The sequence below is a fragment of the Penaeus vannamei genome, chromosome 6, assembly GCF_042767895.1.
Source record: "Penaeus vannamei isolate JL-2024 chromosome 6, ASM4276789v1, whole genome shotgun sequence".
Lineage (NCBI taxonomy): Eukaryota > Metazoa > Arthropoda > Malacostraca > Decapoda > Penaeidae > Penaeus > Penaeus vannamei.
In genome coordinates this window covers 45,780,710-45,803,209 of record NC_091554.1, presented here as the reverse complement: position 1 = coordinate 45,803,209, position 22,500 = coordinate 45,780,710, and the positions used below count along the sequence as shown (strand labels likewise).

Here is a 22,500-nt window from a genome sequence, read left to right as displayed (position 1 = left end):
TTGACTAACATTGCAAAATAGCAAACTTACTAAAGCCTTTCCTGGTTCCTCACAGTTCGGCATACGACAGAGACCGGATGTCGCCCTATAGATCAGATCACCGTGGCCATTCCACGGCCAGCAATGGTTATTCATCAGGTGAGTTCTGGTGTAAGAGGATAAGGGTAGGACTATAAAAATTATGATATAAAGTTGAGCAATAGAGCCAACTTTATAGCCTGCAGAATGTATTTACAAGATTGTACAGGAATGTGTTTTATGGGTTTATATGGGCAGAAAAAAACTTTCAAGTATGGAATTGTGGATAAGGTTAAGAAGATGCTGTATATATGTTCATGTTGGCAACATGAAAAGAATTTTGTGCAAGGGTGTAGGATCAATTGACGAACAGCCTTCACAGGTTAATATAGTGTAAATTTAAAGTTTGGAAATATTTATTTGACTATATGTGCTGATCAGTCTTACCCCCTTCCAGATAATGGATCCGTCGGGAGTGCCGAAGATGGTCCGACCTACGTTCTTGAGCACCTGGCCACCTTCAGAGTGTCGCCAGAATCAGACCTCGTGTATCCCGCAGATGGGATGCGACGTCTTCTACACATGGAGAAAACCTCAGGAATCTGGACACAAAAGATGATGTTGCGGCTAGACAAGAAATGGGTTTGCATACAGTCACACGAAAATGGGGTGAGTTTCTGATACGTACATTTTTTCCCCACGTTTGAGAAAGCTATCAGTATGTCTGCTGTATGTACCCTTTATCTGTATTATGTCTTTAATGTGTTCAATATGGATGAATTCTTGTGTTATATGAGTGATTTTGATGTATGAAAATAAGGATGAGATAGATGCTGTGAAATGTAATATCTTCAGAATAGCCCAATATTCAGTATAAGATATTTATAATACCAAAAAAAGCACAAAAATTCAGTGATATGATGTTCCATGAGAAATTATGGACATAATCAAGTGAGAGCAAATTAATCCTTTAAAGTAAAGATTCAAATCATTGAACTTTTTTACTCGGTGTAAGAGTACAATCATGAATAGATTTTCCAGTGGAATTGTAGCTGTATTCAGTTATTTTTATTGAGATGAAGATGCACTCGTCTGGTTAGTTATGGTTGATGAGAGGTGGACAGGTTGGTAATGATAACTATTTGATAAAAATGGGTTGGTGATGATAATTATTATGATTATGTTAATCAGATATGTTACAGGCAGTCATAACCAACTTGGATCTTTTCTTTCCTTAAAAAATGAAGTAGAGCATAGAATGCCAATGTCCGTAAACCGCTGTACATTGCTATGATATTCTATTTTTGTCAAACGCTAATCGTTTACTTGTGATGTTACCTAGACAGTAGCATTAGTCACAGGTGGACTATTCTGTAAATTATCAAAGAATTGGATGTTCCTCTGACCTTTTGTTTTGTACGCAGGTGATGATAAGATAACATATTTTGGTTATCATGGAGACAAACATAATGGCATGAAATACCTAGTGAATGATACAGCTGGAGTATTATCATTAGAACTAAAAATTTCTTCTTACACATCATGCAAAATACTGATATTTTATTCTCAGTGTTGATATACATTTATCATTTTTTTCCCCATGAGAAATATGTTCTAGATGTATCTTGATCTTATCTTAAAGAATGATAAGAGATAAATCTGAAACGTTTTACGAATCGCAGTTGGAGTTCTGCTTGATATCACTCAGTCAGAGAATACAAGCTGCTTTTACTGTCTTGGATGTTAATTAAAATCAAAAATTTTCTGCATTTTATTTCTTACACGTACATTCATCAGCATTCATGAGTGGGCAGAGTTTATGAATGGAAAATAGCTCTTTTTTGATAATGTTTATGACTTTTCATGTCATCTTGTATACAGACTTATTCCATTGAGTTGATAAGATAAAAAAATAAAATTCAATTTATTAAGGAAATTAATCTCTCTTATAAAATACCAGGAAATAGAATACTACTATTCAGTAATGTACAGTTGATTTAGTTTCTATTATAGTTGTATTAATGAATTTGCCAGCAAATAGCCCGAAAGAATTTGCATATATGATTGAGATTGTCTTTATTTCTACTTTAACATTGTTATCACAGTATTTGTATTCCACTTTATGTATGATTTTAGGTTATAGGTATGACTATGCAATCTTTTCAACACGGTTATTGCGAGGTACTTCATTTGGTTTTAGCAGAGATTCTATCTGTTCAAATCCAGCTTGTTAAATAAGTGTTGTGTCTGCTTTGTTACACATAATCGTTTGATTATGGTGTGAGGTATTAGTGCATAATTCTATATGAATAATGATAGTTTTATGAACCCATGAATATTCCTCTAGGTAACAGTTGGACATTCATATAACCATTACGGTTCGTGCTTCATTCAAGTAATTCAAGGGGCACTATTTCAAATTTCCTTGAGGTACCAAATATTCAGCTGAAATTACCTACTGCAACACAGTACTTCAACAAAATAGGCTTCCATCAGTGCTATTACTGTAGCTTGAAAGTTCAGTTTGCTCATGTATCTGTTGAAAATTCTATGATTTTGTAAAACCTAGAAGATGTAAATATTCACGTAAATGCCTTGCATGTCTTGGGTAAGTCGTCTGAGACTTGTGTGAAAATTATGCAACATAAGAAGCTAATGGAAGCAGGTCTATGAGATATTATCTATTGAGATGATAGTAAAATAGAAGAGCTGGACGCTCAGCCAAATTTGGATAAACTACGAGTAATCACAAATCTTACTTTTGTTTTGCCACTTTATACAAATGTGAGTGGACAGAAATAATGCTTTCTACTTTGCACTGTATTTGGTTAGCTCACTTAGGGTCCCCTTCGGAAAGCTCAGGCCAGCAAGCACCCCAAGCTGTTCCCTCCAAAATTCCATCCTGGATTATTTTTGAATGTTTGTTATCTCTACTTTCATTGTCCATTTTCTTATCAGTTATGTCTTCAATAGTCTTCCTTTATGCCATCCCTGCTCTGGAAATTTACTCATTGCCTTGCTCCTTTGCTTCAGGACACGGTGGAAAAGTTCCCGATGGAGTTGATAAGGGAGCCAACAGCATTTACAAGTGAAGACCCAAAAGAGCTGTACAACAACATTTTCATTTTCATTGTGGCGGAGGATCCGAAGCGTAATTACCAGAACCCAACAGAAATGCACATTTTCCAGGTACGTAGAGGTATTGTGAAGATAAGTAATATTAGTGTCAAGGTCTATACTTTTAACCTCCAAGCTGCAAACATACTAGGTTTTTATTATTGTTAGTGCAAAGTGAACAATGATTTGCAGGGATGTTGAGAGGAATTTTAACATAAGGATACAATTCTTTCAAACCTCCTTCCCTTTTCTGTTAAAAATCTTATTTTTATCCAATATGAGTTTATTGCATGAGCAGTAAGGCTAAAACTGTATGGAAGATTATAAGAAATTTATAAGCTCAAAGATTTGGAAGAAATTGCCAGCCCTTTTCACTAGTGCCTGGATAAGATGCACCTTTGCACTCCCTCATATGTCTTGGTGATTTTCCATGGAGTTTAATATGAGAATAGGCTGTTTTATGTTGACACAAGAATTTGTAAATTATCAGCTTGGAAAAAAATTGTCCATTCCATATAATTTGAAGGCAGTGCTATTTACCACATTTATGAAAAGTGTTATAAACTGGCATGCTTTTTTTTGTGTGCCTTTTCATTATCAGTGAGACATATGTTGTGTCCACTACTATATCCATTACTATTTGGCCATTTTTCACAAGCTATACTTGGGATATCACCCCAATACCCCCACTCCCCTTGTACGCAATTCTCTCCCTTTGTCTGTCTCTTGAAAATCCTTTAAATAGGATATGAATCCCTTCAGTGACTTTGTACAAATACTTATGCCATTAAAATTTTGGCATTGTTTTCTTTTGATAAAATTTCACATAATTGAGGAGAGGGCAGATAGAAGATATCTAAAACTTAGTGTAAAGTTTTTCACATCCAGATGTAAGGTTTAGTGATATGGGGGTTATTATTATAGACCACAGTTTGTAATGATAGAGAGATGAAATTTTAACATCATGTTTAGTGTTATGCCCATTCTACATATCTTTCATGGATGCAGTCTGTGAAAAAACTCCTGTACTTGAAATAATCAAGTAACCAGTCATTTATGATACACTTTTTTGTATGTAATAGATATGACATCAATTGCTTAGTGGAGAATGTTTGTAGAAAGATATTCAGAAAATAACTGCATTCACAGTTCAAGGAATAATGTAAATACATCAGTGTGAATTATACTGTCTCGGACATGCAATGATTGAGAAGTACCGAAAAATAAGTCCTGATTCCAAGGTCTCTTTCAATCTCCCCCTGACTTCCCCTTTCCCTCTTTTTTTACATTTTCTGTTCCCTCTTTCTGATTCTCTCTTTTGCCTGCGTAGATTTACACAAGACGCCTGGTTGATCATGGTGTCTGTAAAATATATAATTTAGTATTAGATGTCTTATGTATTATGATGTTTTCTTATATTTAGATTACAATCAATATGTCCATGAATATTTAACTTTTTTCCATAATATGATACTACAAACTGACATGAATAGTAGAGAGTGGCAACATTTTGTCAAGGCGAGAGAGAGAACTTTTATCACTGTACCTTTAAAACAATTAATAGACGTTGTAGTACAAGGACTACTATTTGAAAATTTACGGTTATATGATATGATATATATATTGTATGCTAGGATGAATTATTGAGGCAGATCACTGAGAATGTAATTGGTTAGAGGAGTTGAAATATTTTGAAAGGATTTCTCTATATAGAAAAATTTCTTAAATGTTACAAGATTCAATTCTTTCCGGTTGAATGAATCTTCTCAGAAGATTTCCTCTTATCCAATTATTGGGATGTGGGTGTGGTTTTGGATGTGGGTGTGGGTGTGGCTGTGTATTATATATATTTATTTTAATCTACTTTATTAGATTGTATTTTTTTTGTATTTTATAGCTTTGTTTCCTATTATTTCATAGTTTTTGAAGGTAGAATTGAAAAATGTTTCCTTATGAACTTGTTTTTAAGAATTTTTGTATGCGGTTATTTGAAAACCTCTTTCTTTGTTCACATTCACAAACAGTTTGATTAAAAAAAAAATTCTTTGGATAGAAAGCTTAAACTAATCACCCCTTGATTTCTGTCACAGTGCTTACGAATTAGCGCCAAAGATGTGGTAGAAGACATGAAACTTTTCATGTCTGGCAAGGGAGTGCCTGGACGAGGGGGAGCAGCCAGAGCCAAGCGTGGAGAGCACATCCCACCTCCCCCTCAGGAACCAGCGCCCGAACCTCCACTGGGAATGAATGGATATCGAGGAGATTTCTGTAAGTACACTGTTATGGCTCTCAAAAGTTTCGTATTGTAGAGAAAAGGTACACGTGATATGGTCATTATGATTTAACCAACCGAGAAAAGTGCTCTTCCTTTTTTGAATGTCTTTTAAATGTGTTTACCATTGGGGATTCATTTCTTTACACTTTTGGTTATTTTATTTCCTTTGCGTTTGATTGTTGTGAGTTACTCTTACATGGAAAGACATGTGGCAAGCTGATGACTGATTGCAAGTTAACAACTTACTTGAGTACGATAACTTGAAATACAGCAATGTTATTCAGACATGTTGCATTCAGCCAGTTATAACCAGATTCTCAAGTGCATATTTGCCTTGATAAGAGACTCTTGAGAGTATTGGTGGGTATTTACTTTGTATCTATAACCTCTGCTGTCCCTTTAGAGCTTTTATATTGCATATTATATCTATTCCTGAAATGATATGCAGAATATATGGAAAGGTTTTTCAATGGAAAAATTTCTTTGCTAGTTGAAAATATGCATTTAACTGTAAATAAGTGTGAGAAGGAAAATTGTAAAAAAGTATGAGAAGGAAATGATATTGGGGGCTGCTGTGATGCAGCAGTAACAAAATCGGCTAGGGACCAGGAGGGTCTTGAAGTAAGGTCTGCTCATAGTCTGAAATGGGGAGGAGCATCTACTTGGGATTATGGTTCCTACATACCAAACAAAAGTCCTTTGAAAAGAGGCACTGCTGTAGCCCTTTTGACACAGAACTGGGTCATCAGTAATATTTGTGACAGATGAGTGTGCAGTTACTTCATGGAATAATAAAGCAAATTGTGTATTAATGGAAGAGTGGATAAAGGGGTAAAGCTATTTGTGTAATAGAAATATTAAATATGTTGGCCAGAGTTTCTTACTGTTACAACAGTTGTAAAGGTTGAAGAAAACGTAAGATTATATGCTAAACTTGTCCCAGTTTTGGATAAGTGATGGAGTTTTATTTTCACCATCCTCCTCCATCGTCTTTCCATACCTTCCTCTCTCTCTCTCTCTGATCTCATGCCTCTCCCTCTCATTCTTTATATTCCTGTCTTTGTGCCTCACTGTTTCTTTCTCACTGATCCTGACCCTCTCCGGCTCCCTCTCTCTCTTCCTCCCTCTCCCCTTGTCTGCTTCCCCTTCACCTTCCCTCTCCATCCTCTTACTCCTCCCCCTCTCTTCCAATCACACACACACACACACACACTCACACACACACACACTCACTCACTCACTCACTCACTCACTCACTCACTCACTCACGCACTCACTCACTCACTCACGCACTCACTCACCCTCACTCACTCACTCTCTCACTCTCTCACTCTCTCTCTCTCTCTCTCTCTCTCTCTCTCTCTCTCTCTCTCACTCTCTCTCTCTCTCTCTCTCTCTCTCTCTCTCTCTCTCTCTCTCTCTCTCTCTCTCTCTCTCTCTCTCTCTCTCTCTCTCTCTCTCTCTCTCTCTCTCTCTCCCCCTCCCTACCACTCCCTCTCCCTCTCCCTCTCCCACTCGAACTCCCACTCCCACTCCCACTCCCACTCCCTCTCCCTCTCCCTCTCTCCCTCTCTCCCTCTCCCTCTCCCTCTCCCACTCCCTCTCACACTCCCTCTCTCTCTCTCTCTCTCTCTCTCTTTCTCTTTCCCTCCCTCCCTCCGTCCCTCCCTCCCTCCCTCCTCCCTCCCTCTCCCTCCCTCCCTCCCTCCCTCTCTCCCACTCCCTCTCCCTCTCCCCACTCCCCACTCCCTCTCCCACTCCCTCTCCCTCCCACTCCCTCCCTCTTCCTCTCCCTCTCCTCTCCCTCTCCCTCTTCCTCTTCGTTTCCCTCTCCCTCTCCCACTCCCTCCCTACCTCTTCCTCTCCCTCTCCCTCCCTCCCTCCCTTCCTCCCTCCCTCCCTCTCTCCCACTCCCTCTCCCTCTCCCTCTCCCACTCGAACTCCCACTCCCACTCCCTCTCCCCACTCCCTCCCTCTCCCACTCCCACTCCCACTCCCACTCCCACTCCCTCTCCCTCTCCCTCTCCCTCTCCCTCTCCCTCTCCCTCTCCCTCTCCCACTCCCTCTCCCTCTCCCTCTCCCTCTCCCTCTCCCTCTCCCTTCAGATTATCTCATTCCCGCGTGGTTACCCAACAGACACGCTCGACCACACTCTTCCACCACACGCCTGATTGATGACGTCTTGATCACGCATCGAGCAGGCGAGGAGGAGAGGGGGAGGTGCGGAGAGGGATAAAGGGAAGGGTGGAATGAGGGGGAAGAGAGCGAGAGGCGGAGAGAGGGAGAAGAGGGCGAGAGGTAGAGAGAGGGGGAAGAGGGTGGTAGAGAGTGGGAGGAAGAGGGCGAGAGGCAGAGAGAGGAGAAGAGGGTGAGAGGCAGAGAAGAGGAGAAGAGGGTGAGGGGAGAGAAGGGGAAGGCGAGAGGCGGAGAGAGGGAGAAGAGAGCGAGAGGCAGAGAGTGGGGGAAGAGAGCGAGAGGTAGAGAGTGGGAGAAGAGGAGTGAGGAAGAGAGAGGGAGAAGAGGGCGAGAGGCAGAGAGAGGGCGAGAGGCAGAGAGAGGGGGAAGAGGGCGAGAGGTAGAGAGAGGGAGAGGAGGGTGAGAGGTAGAGAGAGAGAAGAGAGCGAGAGGAGCAGAGAAGAGGGACAAAAAGGAGAAAAGAGGAAGAGGGAAAGATTGAGGGGCGGAAGGACAAGGGGATTGAAGAAAGGGCCGGAGGGACAGGAAGAGGGAGAAAGAGAGAAATAGAGAGACAAGACGAGAGTGAAGAGGGAGAAGGCGAGGAGGGAGAAAGAAAAAAGCGAAGGAGCGAGCAATAGGGAAGAGAGAACTAGACGAGAAAATACAAAACAAGAGAATTGAGAAAAAAAGAGAAACAGAGATTTAACAAAAAAAAAGAAGAAAAGAAAGAAAGAAAGAAAAACGAACATGGCGGTTCCAGGCACGAGGGCGAGGAGGCAGGTTGTGAACTCGCCTCCTTGGTGTGCGGGGGGGGGGTGCGGACACTTTGCACTCTCCTGGGAAATTACTTTTGCGGTCGTTGAGTGTGTGAGTGTGTGTGTGGGGGAGGGGGAGGGAGAAGGGGAGGGGAGGAGGGTACTTCTAGTTTTTTATTCCTTTTTTTTTCTTCTTTTATTCCGTTTTTTTTTTGTTTATTGTTTTTCGTGTATCTAGTTTTTTATTCCTTTTTTATTCTTTAATTCCGTTTTTTTGTTTATTGTTATTCGTGTATCTCTTTCTTTGATTCTCGTTTTGGTTGTTCTTTTATTATGTGATGATTCATTTAATGTGTAATAATGTTATAAGTAATGATTCTCAGTTGTTATTTTTTCTATTTCTATGCTTACTATAATTACTCATGACTATTATTGTTAAAACAATTATTACTATATTGTTATTATTGCTATTATTATTATTTTGATGATTATTGTTTTTTATTTTTACTGTTATTGTTATTACTAATACTATTATTATCATAATCATTATTATTGTTAGTTTTATTGTTATTATTATTACTGTTATAATTATTATTATTATTAGTAGTAGTAGTAGTAGTCGTAGTAGTAGTATCATTACTATTGTTATTATTGTTATTAATATTATTATTTTTATTATTATTATTATTATTATTATTATTATTATTATTATTATTATTATTATTATTATCATTATTATTATTACAATCATTATTATTATTATCATCATTATTATTATTATCATCATTATTATTATTATCATCATTATTATTGTTGTTATTATTATTGTTATTATTGTTATTATTATTGTTTTCTTTATTTAATTATTATTATCATTATTATTATTATTATTATTATTATTGTTATTATTTTCTTTATTTTATTATTATTATTATCATTATCATTATTATTGTTTTCTTCATTTTATTATTTTGGTTGTTATTATTATTACTAATGTTTTATCATTGCTTTAATGTTAAATCTTATCACTTATTATTATTATTATTGTTATTATTATTAGTAGTAGTAGTATTGTTATTATGATCATTATTAATTTTGTTTCCTGGCTCATTCCCATTATTATTATTGTTTTAGATGTCGTCATTAAAGTTATTATTGTTGCTTTAGTCATGTGTATGTCGAGTTCACTGATTCCATTATTATCAGTAGCTTTAGTGATATTATCAGTAGCGTTCCTGTTGCATTATCAATTTTCTTATTTACTCCATTCTTCAACAAGCTTTCGCTCACCCGTCGGAACATGAGGCAGCGAAAAAAACTTTGATTGGATTTATTTAAAACGGGCGATCGCGAACTTAAGACAACATAGGGGTGTGGCCCATGTTGGAGCACGGGTAGAAATACGTCACGCACACACCACAGTCATTTGCTTTTACGACTGACACGTTCACTGCTTGAGACATGCACGGCGAGCGATTGTAGAGAGAGGCCCTTCCTGGCTTCCTGGTATGCTTTTAATTCGCGCACAGGCGGAGAGGCACACATACACGCCCATGCTTGTAAGGGTCGTGAGTGAATGGGAGGTGTGGGTGTTGGATGGTGGTTGCCTGCCTCGGGTGTCGCTTTGTCCGTTTTGGGCGCTTGTGTGTTTTGGTTTTGGTTCTGGATTTGCTTTGCTGAGCTTTTTTCTTTCTTTTATTTCCTTTCTTGCATTTCTTCTGTTTGTTTGTTTTTCTTTCCTTTTCTTTTTTCTTTCTTTGATATTTTTTTTCTCTCATTCCCTTTTCTCTCTCTCTCTCTCTCTCTCTCTCTCTCTCTCTCTCTCTCTCTCTCTCTCTCTCTCTCTCTCTCTCTCTCTCTCTCTCTCTCTCTCTCTCTCTCTCTCTCTCTCGGTCTCTCCCTCTCTCTCTCTCCCTCTCCCTCTCTCTTTCCTCCTCCTTTTCCCTCTCCATCTTTCTCCCTCTTCCCTCTCCATCTTCCTCCCTCTTCCCTCTCCCTCTTCATCTTCCTCCCTCTCCCTCCCCGCCCCTCCCCCTCCCCCTCCCCCTCCCCTCCTCCTCCCCCTCCTCCATCCCCCTCCTCCATCCCCCTCCCCCTCCTCCATCCCCCTCCCCCTCCTCCATCCCCCTCCCTTTTTCTGTACATGTTAACAAAAGATAATTGACATTGCAAACCATATCCACACGTTTCCTATTCTGAGTCAAAGCCAGGCCATCGAAACAGGCCAATGGAACAGACCGGGAACGCGATTAACGAATTTTGGTCCGTAGACAGTCCGTCCTTAAGGGTGTTAATAGTTAGCAGTACTTTTGGATTGTCAATTCGCTGAAAAAATACAATAGGAGCGTTTGTCTTCTGGAATTAGACTGTAGACTTGTGCACGAATTTCGACTGTAGACTTGTGCACGTGTTTGCATGGTATTATTATACGCTGTTGTTTAGTATCTTTATGGATATCAGCAGTTTTTAAGTCAAATGTATGTTATTTGTTGTAGTTAAGTGTATAATATATTGGTGTTACGCTTTTTACTGTGGGAATATTCACTAATATTTTCAACAAGGAACTGTCTGTCTTATATAACGATAGTATCATCTGTGTCTATGCTTCTTTGTTTACGTTTTCCTTTCCTGTTTTTGTTCGTGGGTTTAACGCCATACTTTCCCGTGAATTCTGTTTTCCTAACCTTCATTTCCTTGGCTTCTGTGTGTGTATTTGTGTATTTGTGTACGAGTGCGTGCGTGTAAATTGCGTGTATTTGCGTATGCGTGTGCATGTGTGTATTTGTGTGTTTGTGTATGAGTACATGTGTGTGTGCGTACGTGCGTGTGTATGTTTGCGTGTGTGCGTACGTGCGTGTGTATGTTTGTGTGTGTGTGCGTGCGTGTGTATGTGTGTATTTGTGTGTTTGTGTGTGCGTACGTGCGTGTGTATGTTTGTTTGTGCGTGCGTGCGTGCGTGCGTGTGTATATATTCGTGTGTGCGTACGTGCGTGTGTATGTTTGTGTGTGCGTGCGTGCGTGTGTATGTGTGTATTTGTGTGTGCGTACGTGCGTGTGTATGTTTGTGTGTGCGTACGTGCGTGTGTATGTTTGTGTGTGTGTGCGTGCGTGCGTGTGTATGTTTGTGTGTGCGTGCGTGCGTGTGTATATATTTGTGTGTGCGTACGTGCGTGTGTATGTTTGTGTGTGTATATATATTCGTGTGTGCGTGCGTGCGTGCGTGCGTGCCGTAGTCATCGCGCAGGAATTCGGCCAAGCGGGAGCGAGTCTGTCGGGCGACCCTGATTCTCGGCGGGAAATGCCGTGACTGCACGAGCGAGCGGACCGAGGAGCGAAGGAGAGGGACGCACGCGAGACCTTTGGCGCGCAAGACGACAGGCTTTTTTTTTTTTTTATTCTTGGCAAGGGGGCGAAGGTGGGGGGGTGGCGTGGCGTTTTGGGGATTCTTTTATTGTTTATGATAAGTTATTTTATTGTTATTATTATTGTTATTATTATTGTTATTATTTTTGTTATTATTATTATTATTATTATTATTATTATTATTATTATTATTATTATTATTATTATTAATGATATATTGATAGTAATAATGATAATGATAATTATTATTGTTATTATTAGTATTATTATTGTTATTATTATTATTATTATTATTATTATTATTATTATTATTTATTACTATGTTATTGTTATTACTATTATCACTATTACTATTATTATTATTATTATTGTTGTTGTTGTTGTTGTTGCTGTTGTTGTTGTTATTATTATTATTTCCTGTTTGTGTCCAGTCTTGGGTGATTTTTGATGGATAATTTTAAAGTTTGTTATTTACTCGATTATATTTAAAATCGTGGATTGGGAAATAGATTAGTTGAAGTTCAAGTTCAAGCAGAACTAAAGAAAGTCGGTGCGAACGTGAATCAACAAATAGATAAAGGAGTAAGTGGTCTTAAAATATAAATTTGAAGAAAAAAAACGAAAGAAAACAAAGAGAAACGGGAAAAAAATCAGTGAGATTAAACTAAAGACTAAAAAAAACGAAAAAAAAAACATGCGAAATTATTCATAAGAAACCCCCTCCTCCACCCCCTCTCCCTCCCTCTCCCTCCCCCACCCCCTCTCCCTCCTCCTCCCTCCCCCACCCCCTCTCCCTCCTCCTCCCCTTCCTCTCCCTTAGACTAACGGGAAAACAGGTGTAACGGCGCGCAGGTGCAGAGATGGGCGTTGTAGATTTTGTGGGCGCGTATCTCCCTCTCTCCTTCCCTCCTTCCCTCCTTCTCTCTCTCTCTCTCTCTCACTCTCTCTCTCTCTCTCTCTCTCTCTCTCTCTCTCTCTCTCTGTCTCTCTCTCATACTCTCTCTCTCTGTCTCTCTCTATCACATTCTCTCTCTCTCTCTCTCTTTCTCTCTTTCTCTCTTTCTCTCTTTCTCTCTCTCTCTCTCTCTCTCTCTCTCTCTCTCTCTCTCTCTCTCTCTCTCTCTCTCTCTCTCTCTCTCTCTCTCTCTCTCTCTCTCTCTCTCTCTCTCTCTTCTCTTTCTTTCTCTCTCTCTCTGTCTCTTCTCTCTCTCTCTCTCTCTCTCTCTCTCTCTCTCTCTCTCTCTCTCTCTCTCTCTCTCTCTCTCTCTCTCTCTCTCTCTCTCTCTCTCTCGGACAGGTGCGCGGCCGGATGTCTCGAGCCACCGAAACCTAGGCAGGAAGTCGGTGGGGGAGAGGGAGGGGAAGGAAGGGGAGGAAGGACAGGGAGAGGGAAAGGAGAGAGGGGGCGAGAGGGAGAGAGAGAGGAAGGATAGGGAGAGGGGAGGGAGGAGGGGAGAAGAGGAGAGAGAGGGGAGGAAAGGAGGAGGAGGGAGAGGAGGGGAGGGAGGAGAGGAGATGAGGAGATGGAGAGGGAGGAGGAGAGGTTGAGGAGAGGGGAGAGAGGGAGGAGAGGGAGGGAGGAGGGAAGAGAGGGAAGGGGAAGGTTGGAGGGAGGAGGGGAGAGAGGGAAGGGGAGGAGGGAGGAAAGGAGGAAAGAAGGAAGAGGAGGGGAGGAGGGACGAAGGGAGGGTTGGAGGGAGGAGGGGAAGAAGGAAGGAAGGAAGGAAGTAAGGGAGGAAGAGACGTAGGGAGGGAGGGAGGGAAAAAAGGAAGAAGGAAGGACGTTTCCGTGATTCCCTCCGTCTCGTCCCTTCGTCCTCTCCGTTCGTTTTTGTTCAACCGTCGCTTCTCTCCTCGTTTATTGTCGTTTTTTTGTTTGTTTGTTTTTTGCATCCTGATTATCCTCCCCTTCCTCATTTTGCTTCCGTTCCTTAAACATTTTCCCTCGCCGCTTCCCCTTCGTCTTGCGCCTCGTCTTACACCTCGTCTTACACCTTGTAATTTTTCCTCTCCTATCTCCTTCTCTTCCATTTTCGCTCTCCCCTTCCCGTCTGTTTTCGCTCTCCCCTCCCCTTCGCCCCTTGGCCCCTCCCCCTTCGCCCCTTGGCCCCTCCCCCTTCTCTCCGCCCCCCTTTTCCTTACCTCGCCTTCACCCCTCCCCTCCTCCCTTACCTTCCGCGGTGGCCTCTTCCCTTCCCCCCTCCTCCCACTTTCCTCTTTCCTCCTTCCTTCTTCCTTCCTGCTTCCTTACTGCTTCCTGAGGGAGAGAGAGAGGGAGAGAGAACGTGCGTAAAGGGAGGGGGAGAGGGATTAAGGGAGGGAGAGGGGAGGAGGAACGCGGTAGAGGGAGGGAGGGAGGGAGAGGGAGAGAGACGAGGTAGGGGGCGGGAGGGAGGGAGGGAGGGAGAGAGAGAGAGAGAGAGAGAGAGAGAGAGAGAGAGAGAGAGAGAGAGAGGGAGAGGGAGAGCGAACGGGTTAGAGGGAGGAGGGGGTGTGGGTGGGAGAGAGGGAGAGGGAAGTAGGGAGAGGTAGAGAGACCGAGGTAGGGTGAGGGAGGGAGGGAAGGAGGGAGAGGGAGAGCGAACGGATTAGAGGGAGGGGAGGAGGTGGGAGGGAGGGCGTGAGGGCGTGGAGTCTCGTTGGCATCCAGTGTAATCCGGGCCTCAGGACAGTTCACACCCGGCGAGCGAGCGGGCGAGTGGGCGGCCAGGCGAGCGACGGCGTGTGTGCGTGTGCGTGTGCGTGTGTGGGCGTTCGGCGTTCGTGGATACCGGGCGGGCGTTCTTTGTGGGCTTTCGTGGGCTTGTTGTTTTTTTGTGTTTCGTTTGTGTTTGTTTATTTTTTTCTTTCTTTTTTGTGTGTTTCATTTGTTTTTTTCTTGTGTTTGTGTATTTTTCTTTCTTTTTGGGTTATTTTTTTTTCATTTGTGTGTGAATATTTTGTATTTTTCTTTCTTTTGGGGTTTCATATTTTTTTTTTTTGTGGTTGAATATTTTTTTTCCTTTTATTTCTTTGATTTTTTCTTTGTGTCATTCATTTGTTTTTGTTTATTTATTTATTTTTGTGTGTATCAGTGACCTGAAGATCTTTTCCTTGTGTGATCCGCATCGGGAATTTAAGGGAAAAAAAGAGACTTTTGGATTTTGGTGAATAAGTGTCGCGTCTTGATAAACGTGTGGAGAAGAAAAAGGAAAAAGGAAAAAAAAAGGTTGAAAGACCAGGAAATAATTGAAATTTAAAGACAAAAAAATGGGGGAATAAATGTTGACGAGTTTGCTCTGCTTGCTCGGAGGGGGGTGAGGGGGGAGGAGGAGGGGGTGAGGGGAGGGGGAGGGAGTGAAGGGGGAGAGGGGGTGAGGGGTGAGGGGTGAAGGGGTGAGGGTGAGGGGGTGAAGGGGGTTAGGGGTGAGGGAGGGAGTGAGGGTGAAGGGGTGAGGGGAGGGGGTGAAGGGGTGTGGGGGGATTGCAACCTTGGCCTTCGAGGGGTGCAAGATGCGGGGTGGGGAGGTTGCAAGGGAGGAGGTGGAGGAGGAGGTGCGGGATAGGGTTGAGAGGGAGGGAGGAGGGAGAGGGGAGTGGGGTTGGAAGGGAGGAGGAGAAGAGGAGAAGGAAGAATAATGATAAGAAGAAGTGGGAGAAGGGGAAGGGGAAGGAGGAGAAGGGGAGGGTGAAGGAAGAAGGAGAAGGGAAAGGAAGGAGAAGAAGAAAAAGAAAGAGAGGGAGAAGAAGAAGACGACGAAGAAGAGGGAGAAGGAGAAGAAGACGAAGAAGAGGGAGAGAGGAAGATGAAGAGGAAGAGGGGAGAGAGGAAGAGAGAAGAGAGAGAGGAAGAGGAAGAGGAAGAGAGAGGGAGATGAAGAGGAAGAGAGGGAGATGAAGAGGAAGAGGGGGAGAGAGAAAGAGAAAGAAAGAAGAGGAAGAGACAGAGACAGAGACAGAGACAGAGGAAGAGAGACAGAGGAAGAGGAAGAGTGAGAGAGAGGGAGAAGAAGAGGGGAGAGGGAGGGAGAAGGGGGGTTGATGAGGGTACAGGTAGCGTCCGGACCCGCCCGCGGTGCCTCTTGATATGGAGGTTATTCGTCCCGGGCATTTAAACCCCCCCCCCCGCGCCCTGTTGTTGTTCCTCCTACGTGGGGTTCCTTAGAGGGGTTCCTTAGAGGGGGTTCCTTTGGGGGGTTCCTTTGTGGGGTTCCTTTGGGAGGTTCCTTAGAGGGGTTCCTTTGGGGGGTTCCTTTGTGGGGTTCCTTTGGGGGGTTCCTTAGAGGGTTCCTTTGGGGGTTCCTTTGGGGGGGTTCCTTAGAGGGGTTCCTTTGGGGGGTTCCTTTGGGGGGGTTCCTTAGAGGGGTTCCTTTGGGGGGTTCCTTAGAGGGGTTCCTTTGGGGGGTTCCTTTGGGGGGGTTCCTTAGAGGGTTCCTTTGGGGGTTCCTTAGAGGGGTTCCTACGTGGGGTTCCTACGTGGGGTTCCTTTGAGGGGTTCCTTTGGGGGGTTCCTTTGAGGGGGTTCCTTTGGGGGTTCCTTTGGGGGGTTCCTTAGAGGGGTTCCTTTGGGGGGTTCCTTTGGGGGGTTCCTTAGAGGGGTTCCTTTGAGGGGTTCCTTTGGGGGGGTTCCTACGTGGGGTTCCTTTGTGGGGTTCCTTTGGGGGGGTTCCTTAGAGGGGTTCCTTTGTGGGGGTTCCAGCGTGGGTGTTCCTTAGAGGGGTTCCTTTGGGGGTGCCTTTGTGGGGTTCCCTAGAGGGGTTCCTTTGGGGGGTTCCTTAGAGGGGTTCCTTAGAGGGGTTCCTTAGAAGGGTTCCTTAGAGGGGTTCCTTTGGGGGGGTTCCTTTGGGGGAATTCCTTTGGGGGTTCCTTAGAGGGGGTTCCTTAGAGGGTTCCTTTGGGGGGGTTCCTTTGTGGGGTTCCTTAGAGGGGTTCCTTTGGGGGTTCCTTTGGGGGTTCCTTTGGGGGGTTCCTTAGAGGGGTTCCTTTGGGGGGTTCCTTTGTGGGGTTCCTTAGAGGGGTTCCTTTGGGGGGGTTCCTTTGGGGAGTTCCTTTGGGGGTTCCAGCGTGGGGTTCCTACGTGGGGTTCCTTAGAGGGGTTCCTTAGAGGGGTTCCTTTGGGGGTTCCTTTGTGGGGTTCCTTTGGGGGGTTCCTTAGAGGGGTTCCTTTGGGGGGTTCCTTAGAGGGGTTCCTTAGAGGGGTTCCTTTGGGGGGTTCCTTAGAAGGGTTCCTTAGAGGGGTTCTTGAGAGGGGGTTCCTTTGGGGGGTTCCTTTGGGGGGTTCCTTAGAGGGGTTCCTTAGAGGGGTTCCTTTGGGGGGTTCCTTTGTGGGGTTCCTTAGAGGGGTTCCTTTGGGGGGTTCCTTTGGGGGTTCCTTTGGGGGTTCCTTAGAGGGGTTCCTTTGGGGGGTTCCTTTGTGGGGTTCCTTAGAGGGGTTCCTTTGGGGGTTCCTTTGGGGGTTCCTTTGGGGGTTCCAGCGTGGGGTTCCTACGTGGGGTTCCTTAGAGGGTTCCTTAGAGGGGTTCCTTTGGGGGTTCCTTTGTGGGGTTCCTTTGGGGGGTTCCTTAGAGGGGTTCCTTTGGGGGGTTCCTTTGGGGGGTTCCTGAGAGGGGTTCCTTTGTGGGGTTCCTTAGAAGGGTTCCTTAGAGGGGTTCCTTTGGGGGTTCCTTTGGGGGTTCCTTTGGGGGTTCCTTAGAAGGGGTTCCTTAGAGGAGGTTCCTTTGGGGGGTTCCTTTGTGGGGTTCCTTAGGGGTTCCTTTGGGGGGTTCCTTTGGGGGTTCCTTTGGGGGGTTCCTTAGAGGGGTTCCTTTGGGGGTTCCTTTGTGGGGTTCCTTAGAGGGGTTCCTTTGGGGGTTCCTTTGGGGGTTCCTTTGGGGGTTCCAGCGTGGGGTTCCTACGTGGGGTTCCCTTAGAGGGTTCCTTAGAGGGGGTTCCTTTGGGGGGTTCCTTTGTGGGGTTCCTTTGGGGGGTTCCTTAGAGGGGTTCCTTTGGGGGGTTCCTTTGGGGGGTTCCTGAGAGGGGTTCCTTTGTGGGGTTCCTTAGAAGGGTTCCTTAGAGGGGTTCCTTTGGGGGGTTCCTTTGGGGGTTCCTTTGGGGGTTCCTTAGAGGGGTTCCTTAGAGGGGTTCCTTTGGGGGTTCCTTTGTGGGGTTCCTTAGAGGGTTCCTTTGGGGGGTTCCTTTGGGGGTTCCTTTGGGGTTCCTTAGAGGGGTTCCTTTGGGGGTTCCTTTGTGGGGTTCCTTAGAGGGGTTCCTTTGGGGGTTCCTTTGGGGGGTTCCTTTGGGGGTTCCAGCGTGGGGTTCCTACGTGGGGTTCCTTAGAGGGGTTCCTTAGAGGGGTTCCTTTGGGGGTTCCTTAGAGGGGTTCCTTTGGGGGGTTCCTTTGTGGGGTTCCTTAGAGGGGTTCCTTTGGGGGGTTCCTTTGGGGGTTCCTTTGGGGGTTCCTTAGAGGGGTTCCTTTGGGGGGTTCCTTTGTGGGGTTCCTTAGAGGGGTTCCTTTGGGGGTTCCTTTGGGGGTTCCTTTGGGGGGTTCCAGCGTGGGGTTCCTACGTGGGGTTCCTTAGAGGGTTCCTGGGGGTTATTCGTCCCGGGCATTTAAACCCCCCGCGCCCTGTTGTTGTTCCTACGTGGGGTTCCTTTGGGGGGTTCCTTAGAAGGGTTCCTTAGAGGGGTTCCTACGTGGGGTTCCTTTGGGGGGTTCCTTAGAAGGGTTCCTTAGAGGGGTTCTTGAGAGGGGGTTCCTTTGGGGGGTTCCTTAGAAGGGTTCCTTTGGGGGTTCCTTTGTGGGGTTCCTTTGTGGGGTTCCCTAGAGGGGTTCCTTTGGGGGGTTCCTACGTGGGGTTCCTTTGTGGGGTTCCCTAGAGGGATTCCTTTGGGGGGTTCCCTAGAGGGGTTCCTTTGTGGGATTCCTTAGAGGGGTTCCTTTGGGGGGTTCCTACGTGGGGTTCCTTTGTGGTGTTCCTTTGTGGGGTTCGCTAGAGGGGTTGCTTTGGGGGGTTCCTACGTGGGGTTCCTTTGGGGGGTTCCTTTGTGGGGTTCCTGCGTGGGGTCCCTGCGTGGGGTTCCTTTGGGGGGTTCCTACGTGGGGTTCCTTAGAGGGGTTCCTTAGAGGAGTTCCTTTGGGGGGTTCCTTAGAGGCGTTTAAACCCCGCGCCCTGTTATTGTTGTTCCTCCTACGTGGGGATCCTTTGGGGGGTTCCTTTGGGGGGTTCCAGCGTGGGGTTCCTACGTGGGGTTCCTACGTGGGGTTCCTTTGGGGGGTTCCTTTGGGGGGTTCCTACGTGGGGTTCCTTAGAGGGGTTCCTTAGAGGAGTTCCTTTGGGGGGTTCCTTAGAGGCGTTTAAACCCCGCGCCCTGTTATTGTTGTTCCTCCTACGTGGGGATCCTTTGGGGGGTTCCTTTGGGGGTTCCAGCGTGGGGTTCCTACGTGGGGTTCCTTAGAGGGGTTCCTTTGTGGGGTTCCTTTTTGGGTCTATTTGTTTGTATTTCTTTTGATTTCTTTTTCGTTCTTCTGGTTTTTCAGGTCTTTTTCTTTTCCTAGGTCTGTCTGTCTGTATGCTGTTTTATCATTTCTCGGTTTTTGTGTTTTTTTTTTAATTCTCTTTTCGTGTCTCGTATCTCTTTCTCTCTTTTTACCTCGTTCGGTTTAACCTCCTTTCTCATTCTTCTGTGTCTCTCTTCCTCTCTTTATTTCTTTATTTTTTGTTATTCTGCCTCGTTTCTTTCTTTCTGTCTCTTTCTCTTTATTTTTCCTCGTTCTTCAACCCCTTTCTTATTCCTTATTCTTATGGTCCGAATATTTTTTTTCTCCATATTTCCCTATCTCCTTTGTTTGGGTATATCGACGACGACGGAGGAGAGACAAAACAAAATAATGATAATAAAGTAGAATGAGACGACGAAATAAAAAAATGAGAAAAGAAGCGAAACGGGAAAGACAAAACAAAATAACGATAATAAAGTAGAACAAGACGAAGATAAAAAAGAGAGAACCAAAGAAAATGAGAAAAGAAGCGAAACGGAGTGAAATGAAGTAAAGTCAAATAGATGCGCAGATAAAAAGGACGGCCGTTGACTCGTATTGCTTCGAAGGAGGACGCTGGACTAGAAATATTCGCCCCCCCCCTCCCCCTCTCCCCTCCCCTCTCCTCCCCTCTGCCCCTCACCTCCTCTCTTACTCCTTCTTCCTCCGCTCTTACTCCTTTTTCCTTCTTTCTTCTCGTTTCTTCCCCTTCCTTCCTCTTTCCTCCTCTTCCTTTTCCCCTTCCATCTCCTCCTTCCTTCTCATTTCTCCTCCTTCCTCCTCCTCCTCCTCTTCCTCCTCCTCTCCCCTCTTCCCCCTTCCCCCTTTCCCCTTCCCCCTCCACCTCACCCTCCTTCCCCCTAAGGTGCTGCTGACCGCTCATCCTCCTGCTGGGCGACGGCGCGACCCCCTCTGCTTCTTCTTGGTCAGGGTTAGGAGGAGGAGGATGGAGGGAGGAAGATGGAGGGAGGAAGAGGAGGTAGGAGGAGGATGGAGGGAGGAGGAGGAGGTAGGAGGAGGAGGAGGAGGAGGAGGATTGAAGGAGGTAGGAGGAGGAGGAGGAGGAAGAGGAAGAGGATTGAAGGGGGAGGGGGAAATAGAGGTAGAGGAGGAGGAGGAGGAGGAGGAGGAGGAGGAGGAGGAAAGGAGGAGGAGGAGGATGAGGATGGAGGGAGGAAGAGGGAGGAGGGAGGAGGATGGAGGAGGAGGAAGAGGAGGAGGAGGATTGAAGGGGAAGGGGGAAGTAGAGATAGAGGAAGAGAGGGAGGAGGGGGAAGAGGAAGAGGTGGAGGGGAAGAGGAAGAGGTGGAGGGGGAAGAGGAAGAGGTGGAGGGGAAGAGGGAGAGGAGGAGGGGGAAGAGAAAGAGGAGGAGGGGGAGCAGGAAGAGGAGGAGGAAGAAGAGGAAGAAGAAGAAAAGGAGGAGAAGAAGGAGCAAAACGAGGAGGAGGAGAAGAGGGGAACGGTCAAGGAGGGGGGGAAGGGGGAAGAAGTTTTTTTTTTTCGCGCAGTTTATGTAACATTTTTCGCGTGGTTGATCCTGTGATGCTTTCGATGCGGTGGGAGAGGCCGCTCGGAGCTCCTGTGACGGCGCAGGCTTGTTGCTCGGTTTAGAATGGTAAAGGTGATATAATGATGGTAATGGGAGTAGTAATGATGATGATAATAGCGATGGTGATTTAGAATGGTAAAGGTAATATAATGATGGTAATGGGAGTAGTAATGATGATGTATTAATGATAATGATAATAGCGATGGTGATTTAGAATGGTAATGGTGATATAATGATGGTAATGGGAGTAGTAATGGTGATGATAATAGCGATAATAGCGATGGTGATTTAGAATGGTAATGGTAATATAATGATGGGAATGATGTATTAATGATGATGATAATAGCGATGGTGATTTAGTAATGTTAATGGTGATATAATGATGGTAATGATAGTATTAATGATGATGATGATAGCGATGGTGATCATGGTAATGATAGTGATAATAGTGATCATAATAATGGTAATGATAATGATGATCATGATAATGAAATCGATAGCGATGACCATAATCATAATCATATTAGTAATAAAAAAACAAACAAAAAAAAAATGAAATATGTTTTGCAAAAGCTAAAAAAAAACACACACGAGCGTCTCACAAACCCGAGACGCAACGATCCAGTTTCGTTTCTTTTCGATTTTTTTTTTTTTTTCGAAAATATCGAATTCGAAAAGTTTTCGGACTCTCTTTCTCGACTTCCCGGTCTCCGAACAGGGGCGGATACGCGTTGCATCCTCAACGGCGGTGATCGATGCTGCTGCAAGGTGGTGATGCAACGGAGGGGGGTTGGAAGGGGGAGTGGGAGGGAAGGGAAGGGGATGAGGGGAAGGGAGGGAGGGAGGGGAAGGGGAAGGGGAGGGGGGATGGGGGAAGGGGATGGGGAAGAGGGGAGAGGGGGAGGCGGAGGGAGAGGAGAGGGGGGGAGGCGGAGGGGGAAGGAGGAGGAAGAGGGAAGGGGAGGGGGAAGGGGAGGAGGGGAGGGGGATGAGGGAGGAAGGGGATGGGGAGAGGGTTGGGGGAGGCGGAGGAGGGAAGGGGAGGGGAAGGGGAGAGGGGAGGGGGAGGGGGCAGGCAGGCAACGGGAGTCTCGGATCTCGGGGGTCTTACTGTTGATTCTGTTGCAGCTGCTTCTCTCTGGGGGTGGGGTGAGGGTGGGGGGTGGGGGGGGAGGGCGAGGTCTTGAGGGAGGGAAAATTATTCTCTGTTCGTGTTTCGTTTTTCGTTTTCTTTTCTTTCTTTCATCTTTGGTTTTATCTTCCTCTTTTCTTCCTTGCGTCTTACTCTCTTACTCATTTCCTCTCTCCCTTCCTTTTTTGAAGATCTCTACACGGCTATTGAAAAAAAATAATATTTTTACGTCTTTTTAAATATCTTTACGTCTTTTTGAATATCTTTACGTCTTTTTGAAGATTTTTTACGCCCTTTTAAATATTTTACGTCTTTTTAAAAATATTTACGTCTTTTTAAAGAATTTTACGTTTTTTGGAAGAGGTTTACGTCTTTTAAAATATTTTGGCATCTTGAAGATTTTTAACGTCTTTTTAATGTTTTATTTAACGTTTTTTGAAGGTTTTTACGTCTTTTTGAAGATTATTTACGTCTTTTAAATTATGAAGAATGTTATTACGTCTTTTTGCTCGTTCTTCACTAGTTTCCGACGGACGCGAATGCCTGTCGACCTCTCTCGCTCGTGCTTTCGAACAGACACTTTTGTGGTGGAAATTTTACGTGCGTTGAGCGAGAGG

General features: G+C 44.8%; 1 protein-coding gene across 12 annotated transcripts in view; it reads left to right on the top strand.

The window, feature by feature from the left end:
- The window catches only part of LOC113811920 (epidermal growth factor receptor kinase substrate 8), a 533,483-nt gene that overhangs the window by 442,744 nt on the left and 68,239 nt on the right, over window positions 1-22,500 (top strand). For all 12 annotated transcript variants that reach the window (XM_070123116.1, XM_070123112.1, XM_070123119.1 and 9 more), the window contains 4 exons: window positions 56-138; window positions 476-687; window positions 3,052-3,207; window positions 5,226-5,403. In XM_070123116.1, coding sequence (XP_069979217.1) covers window positions 56-138; window positions 476-687; window positions 3,052-3,207; window positions 5,226-5,403 — 629 coding nt within the window. The remainder of the gene's footprint in view (window positions 1-55; window positions 139-475; window positions 688-3,051; window positions 3,208-5,225; window positions 5,404-22,500) is intronic.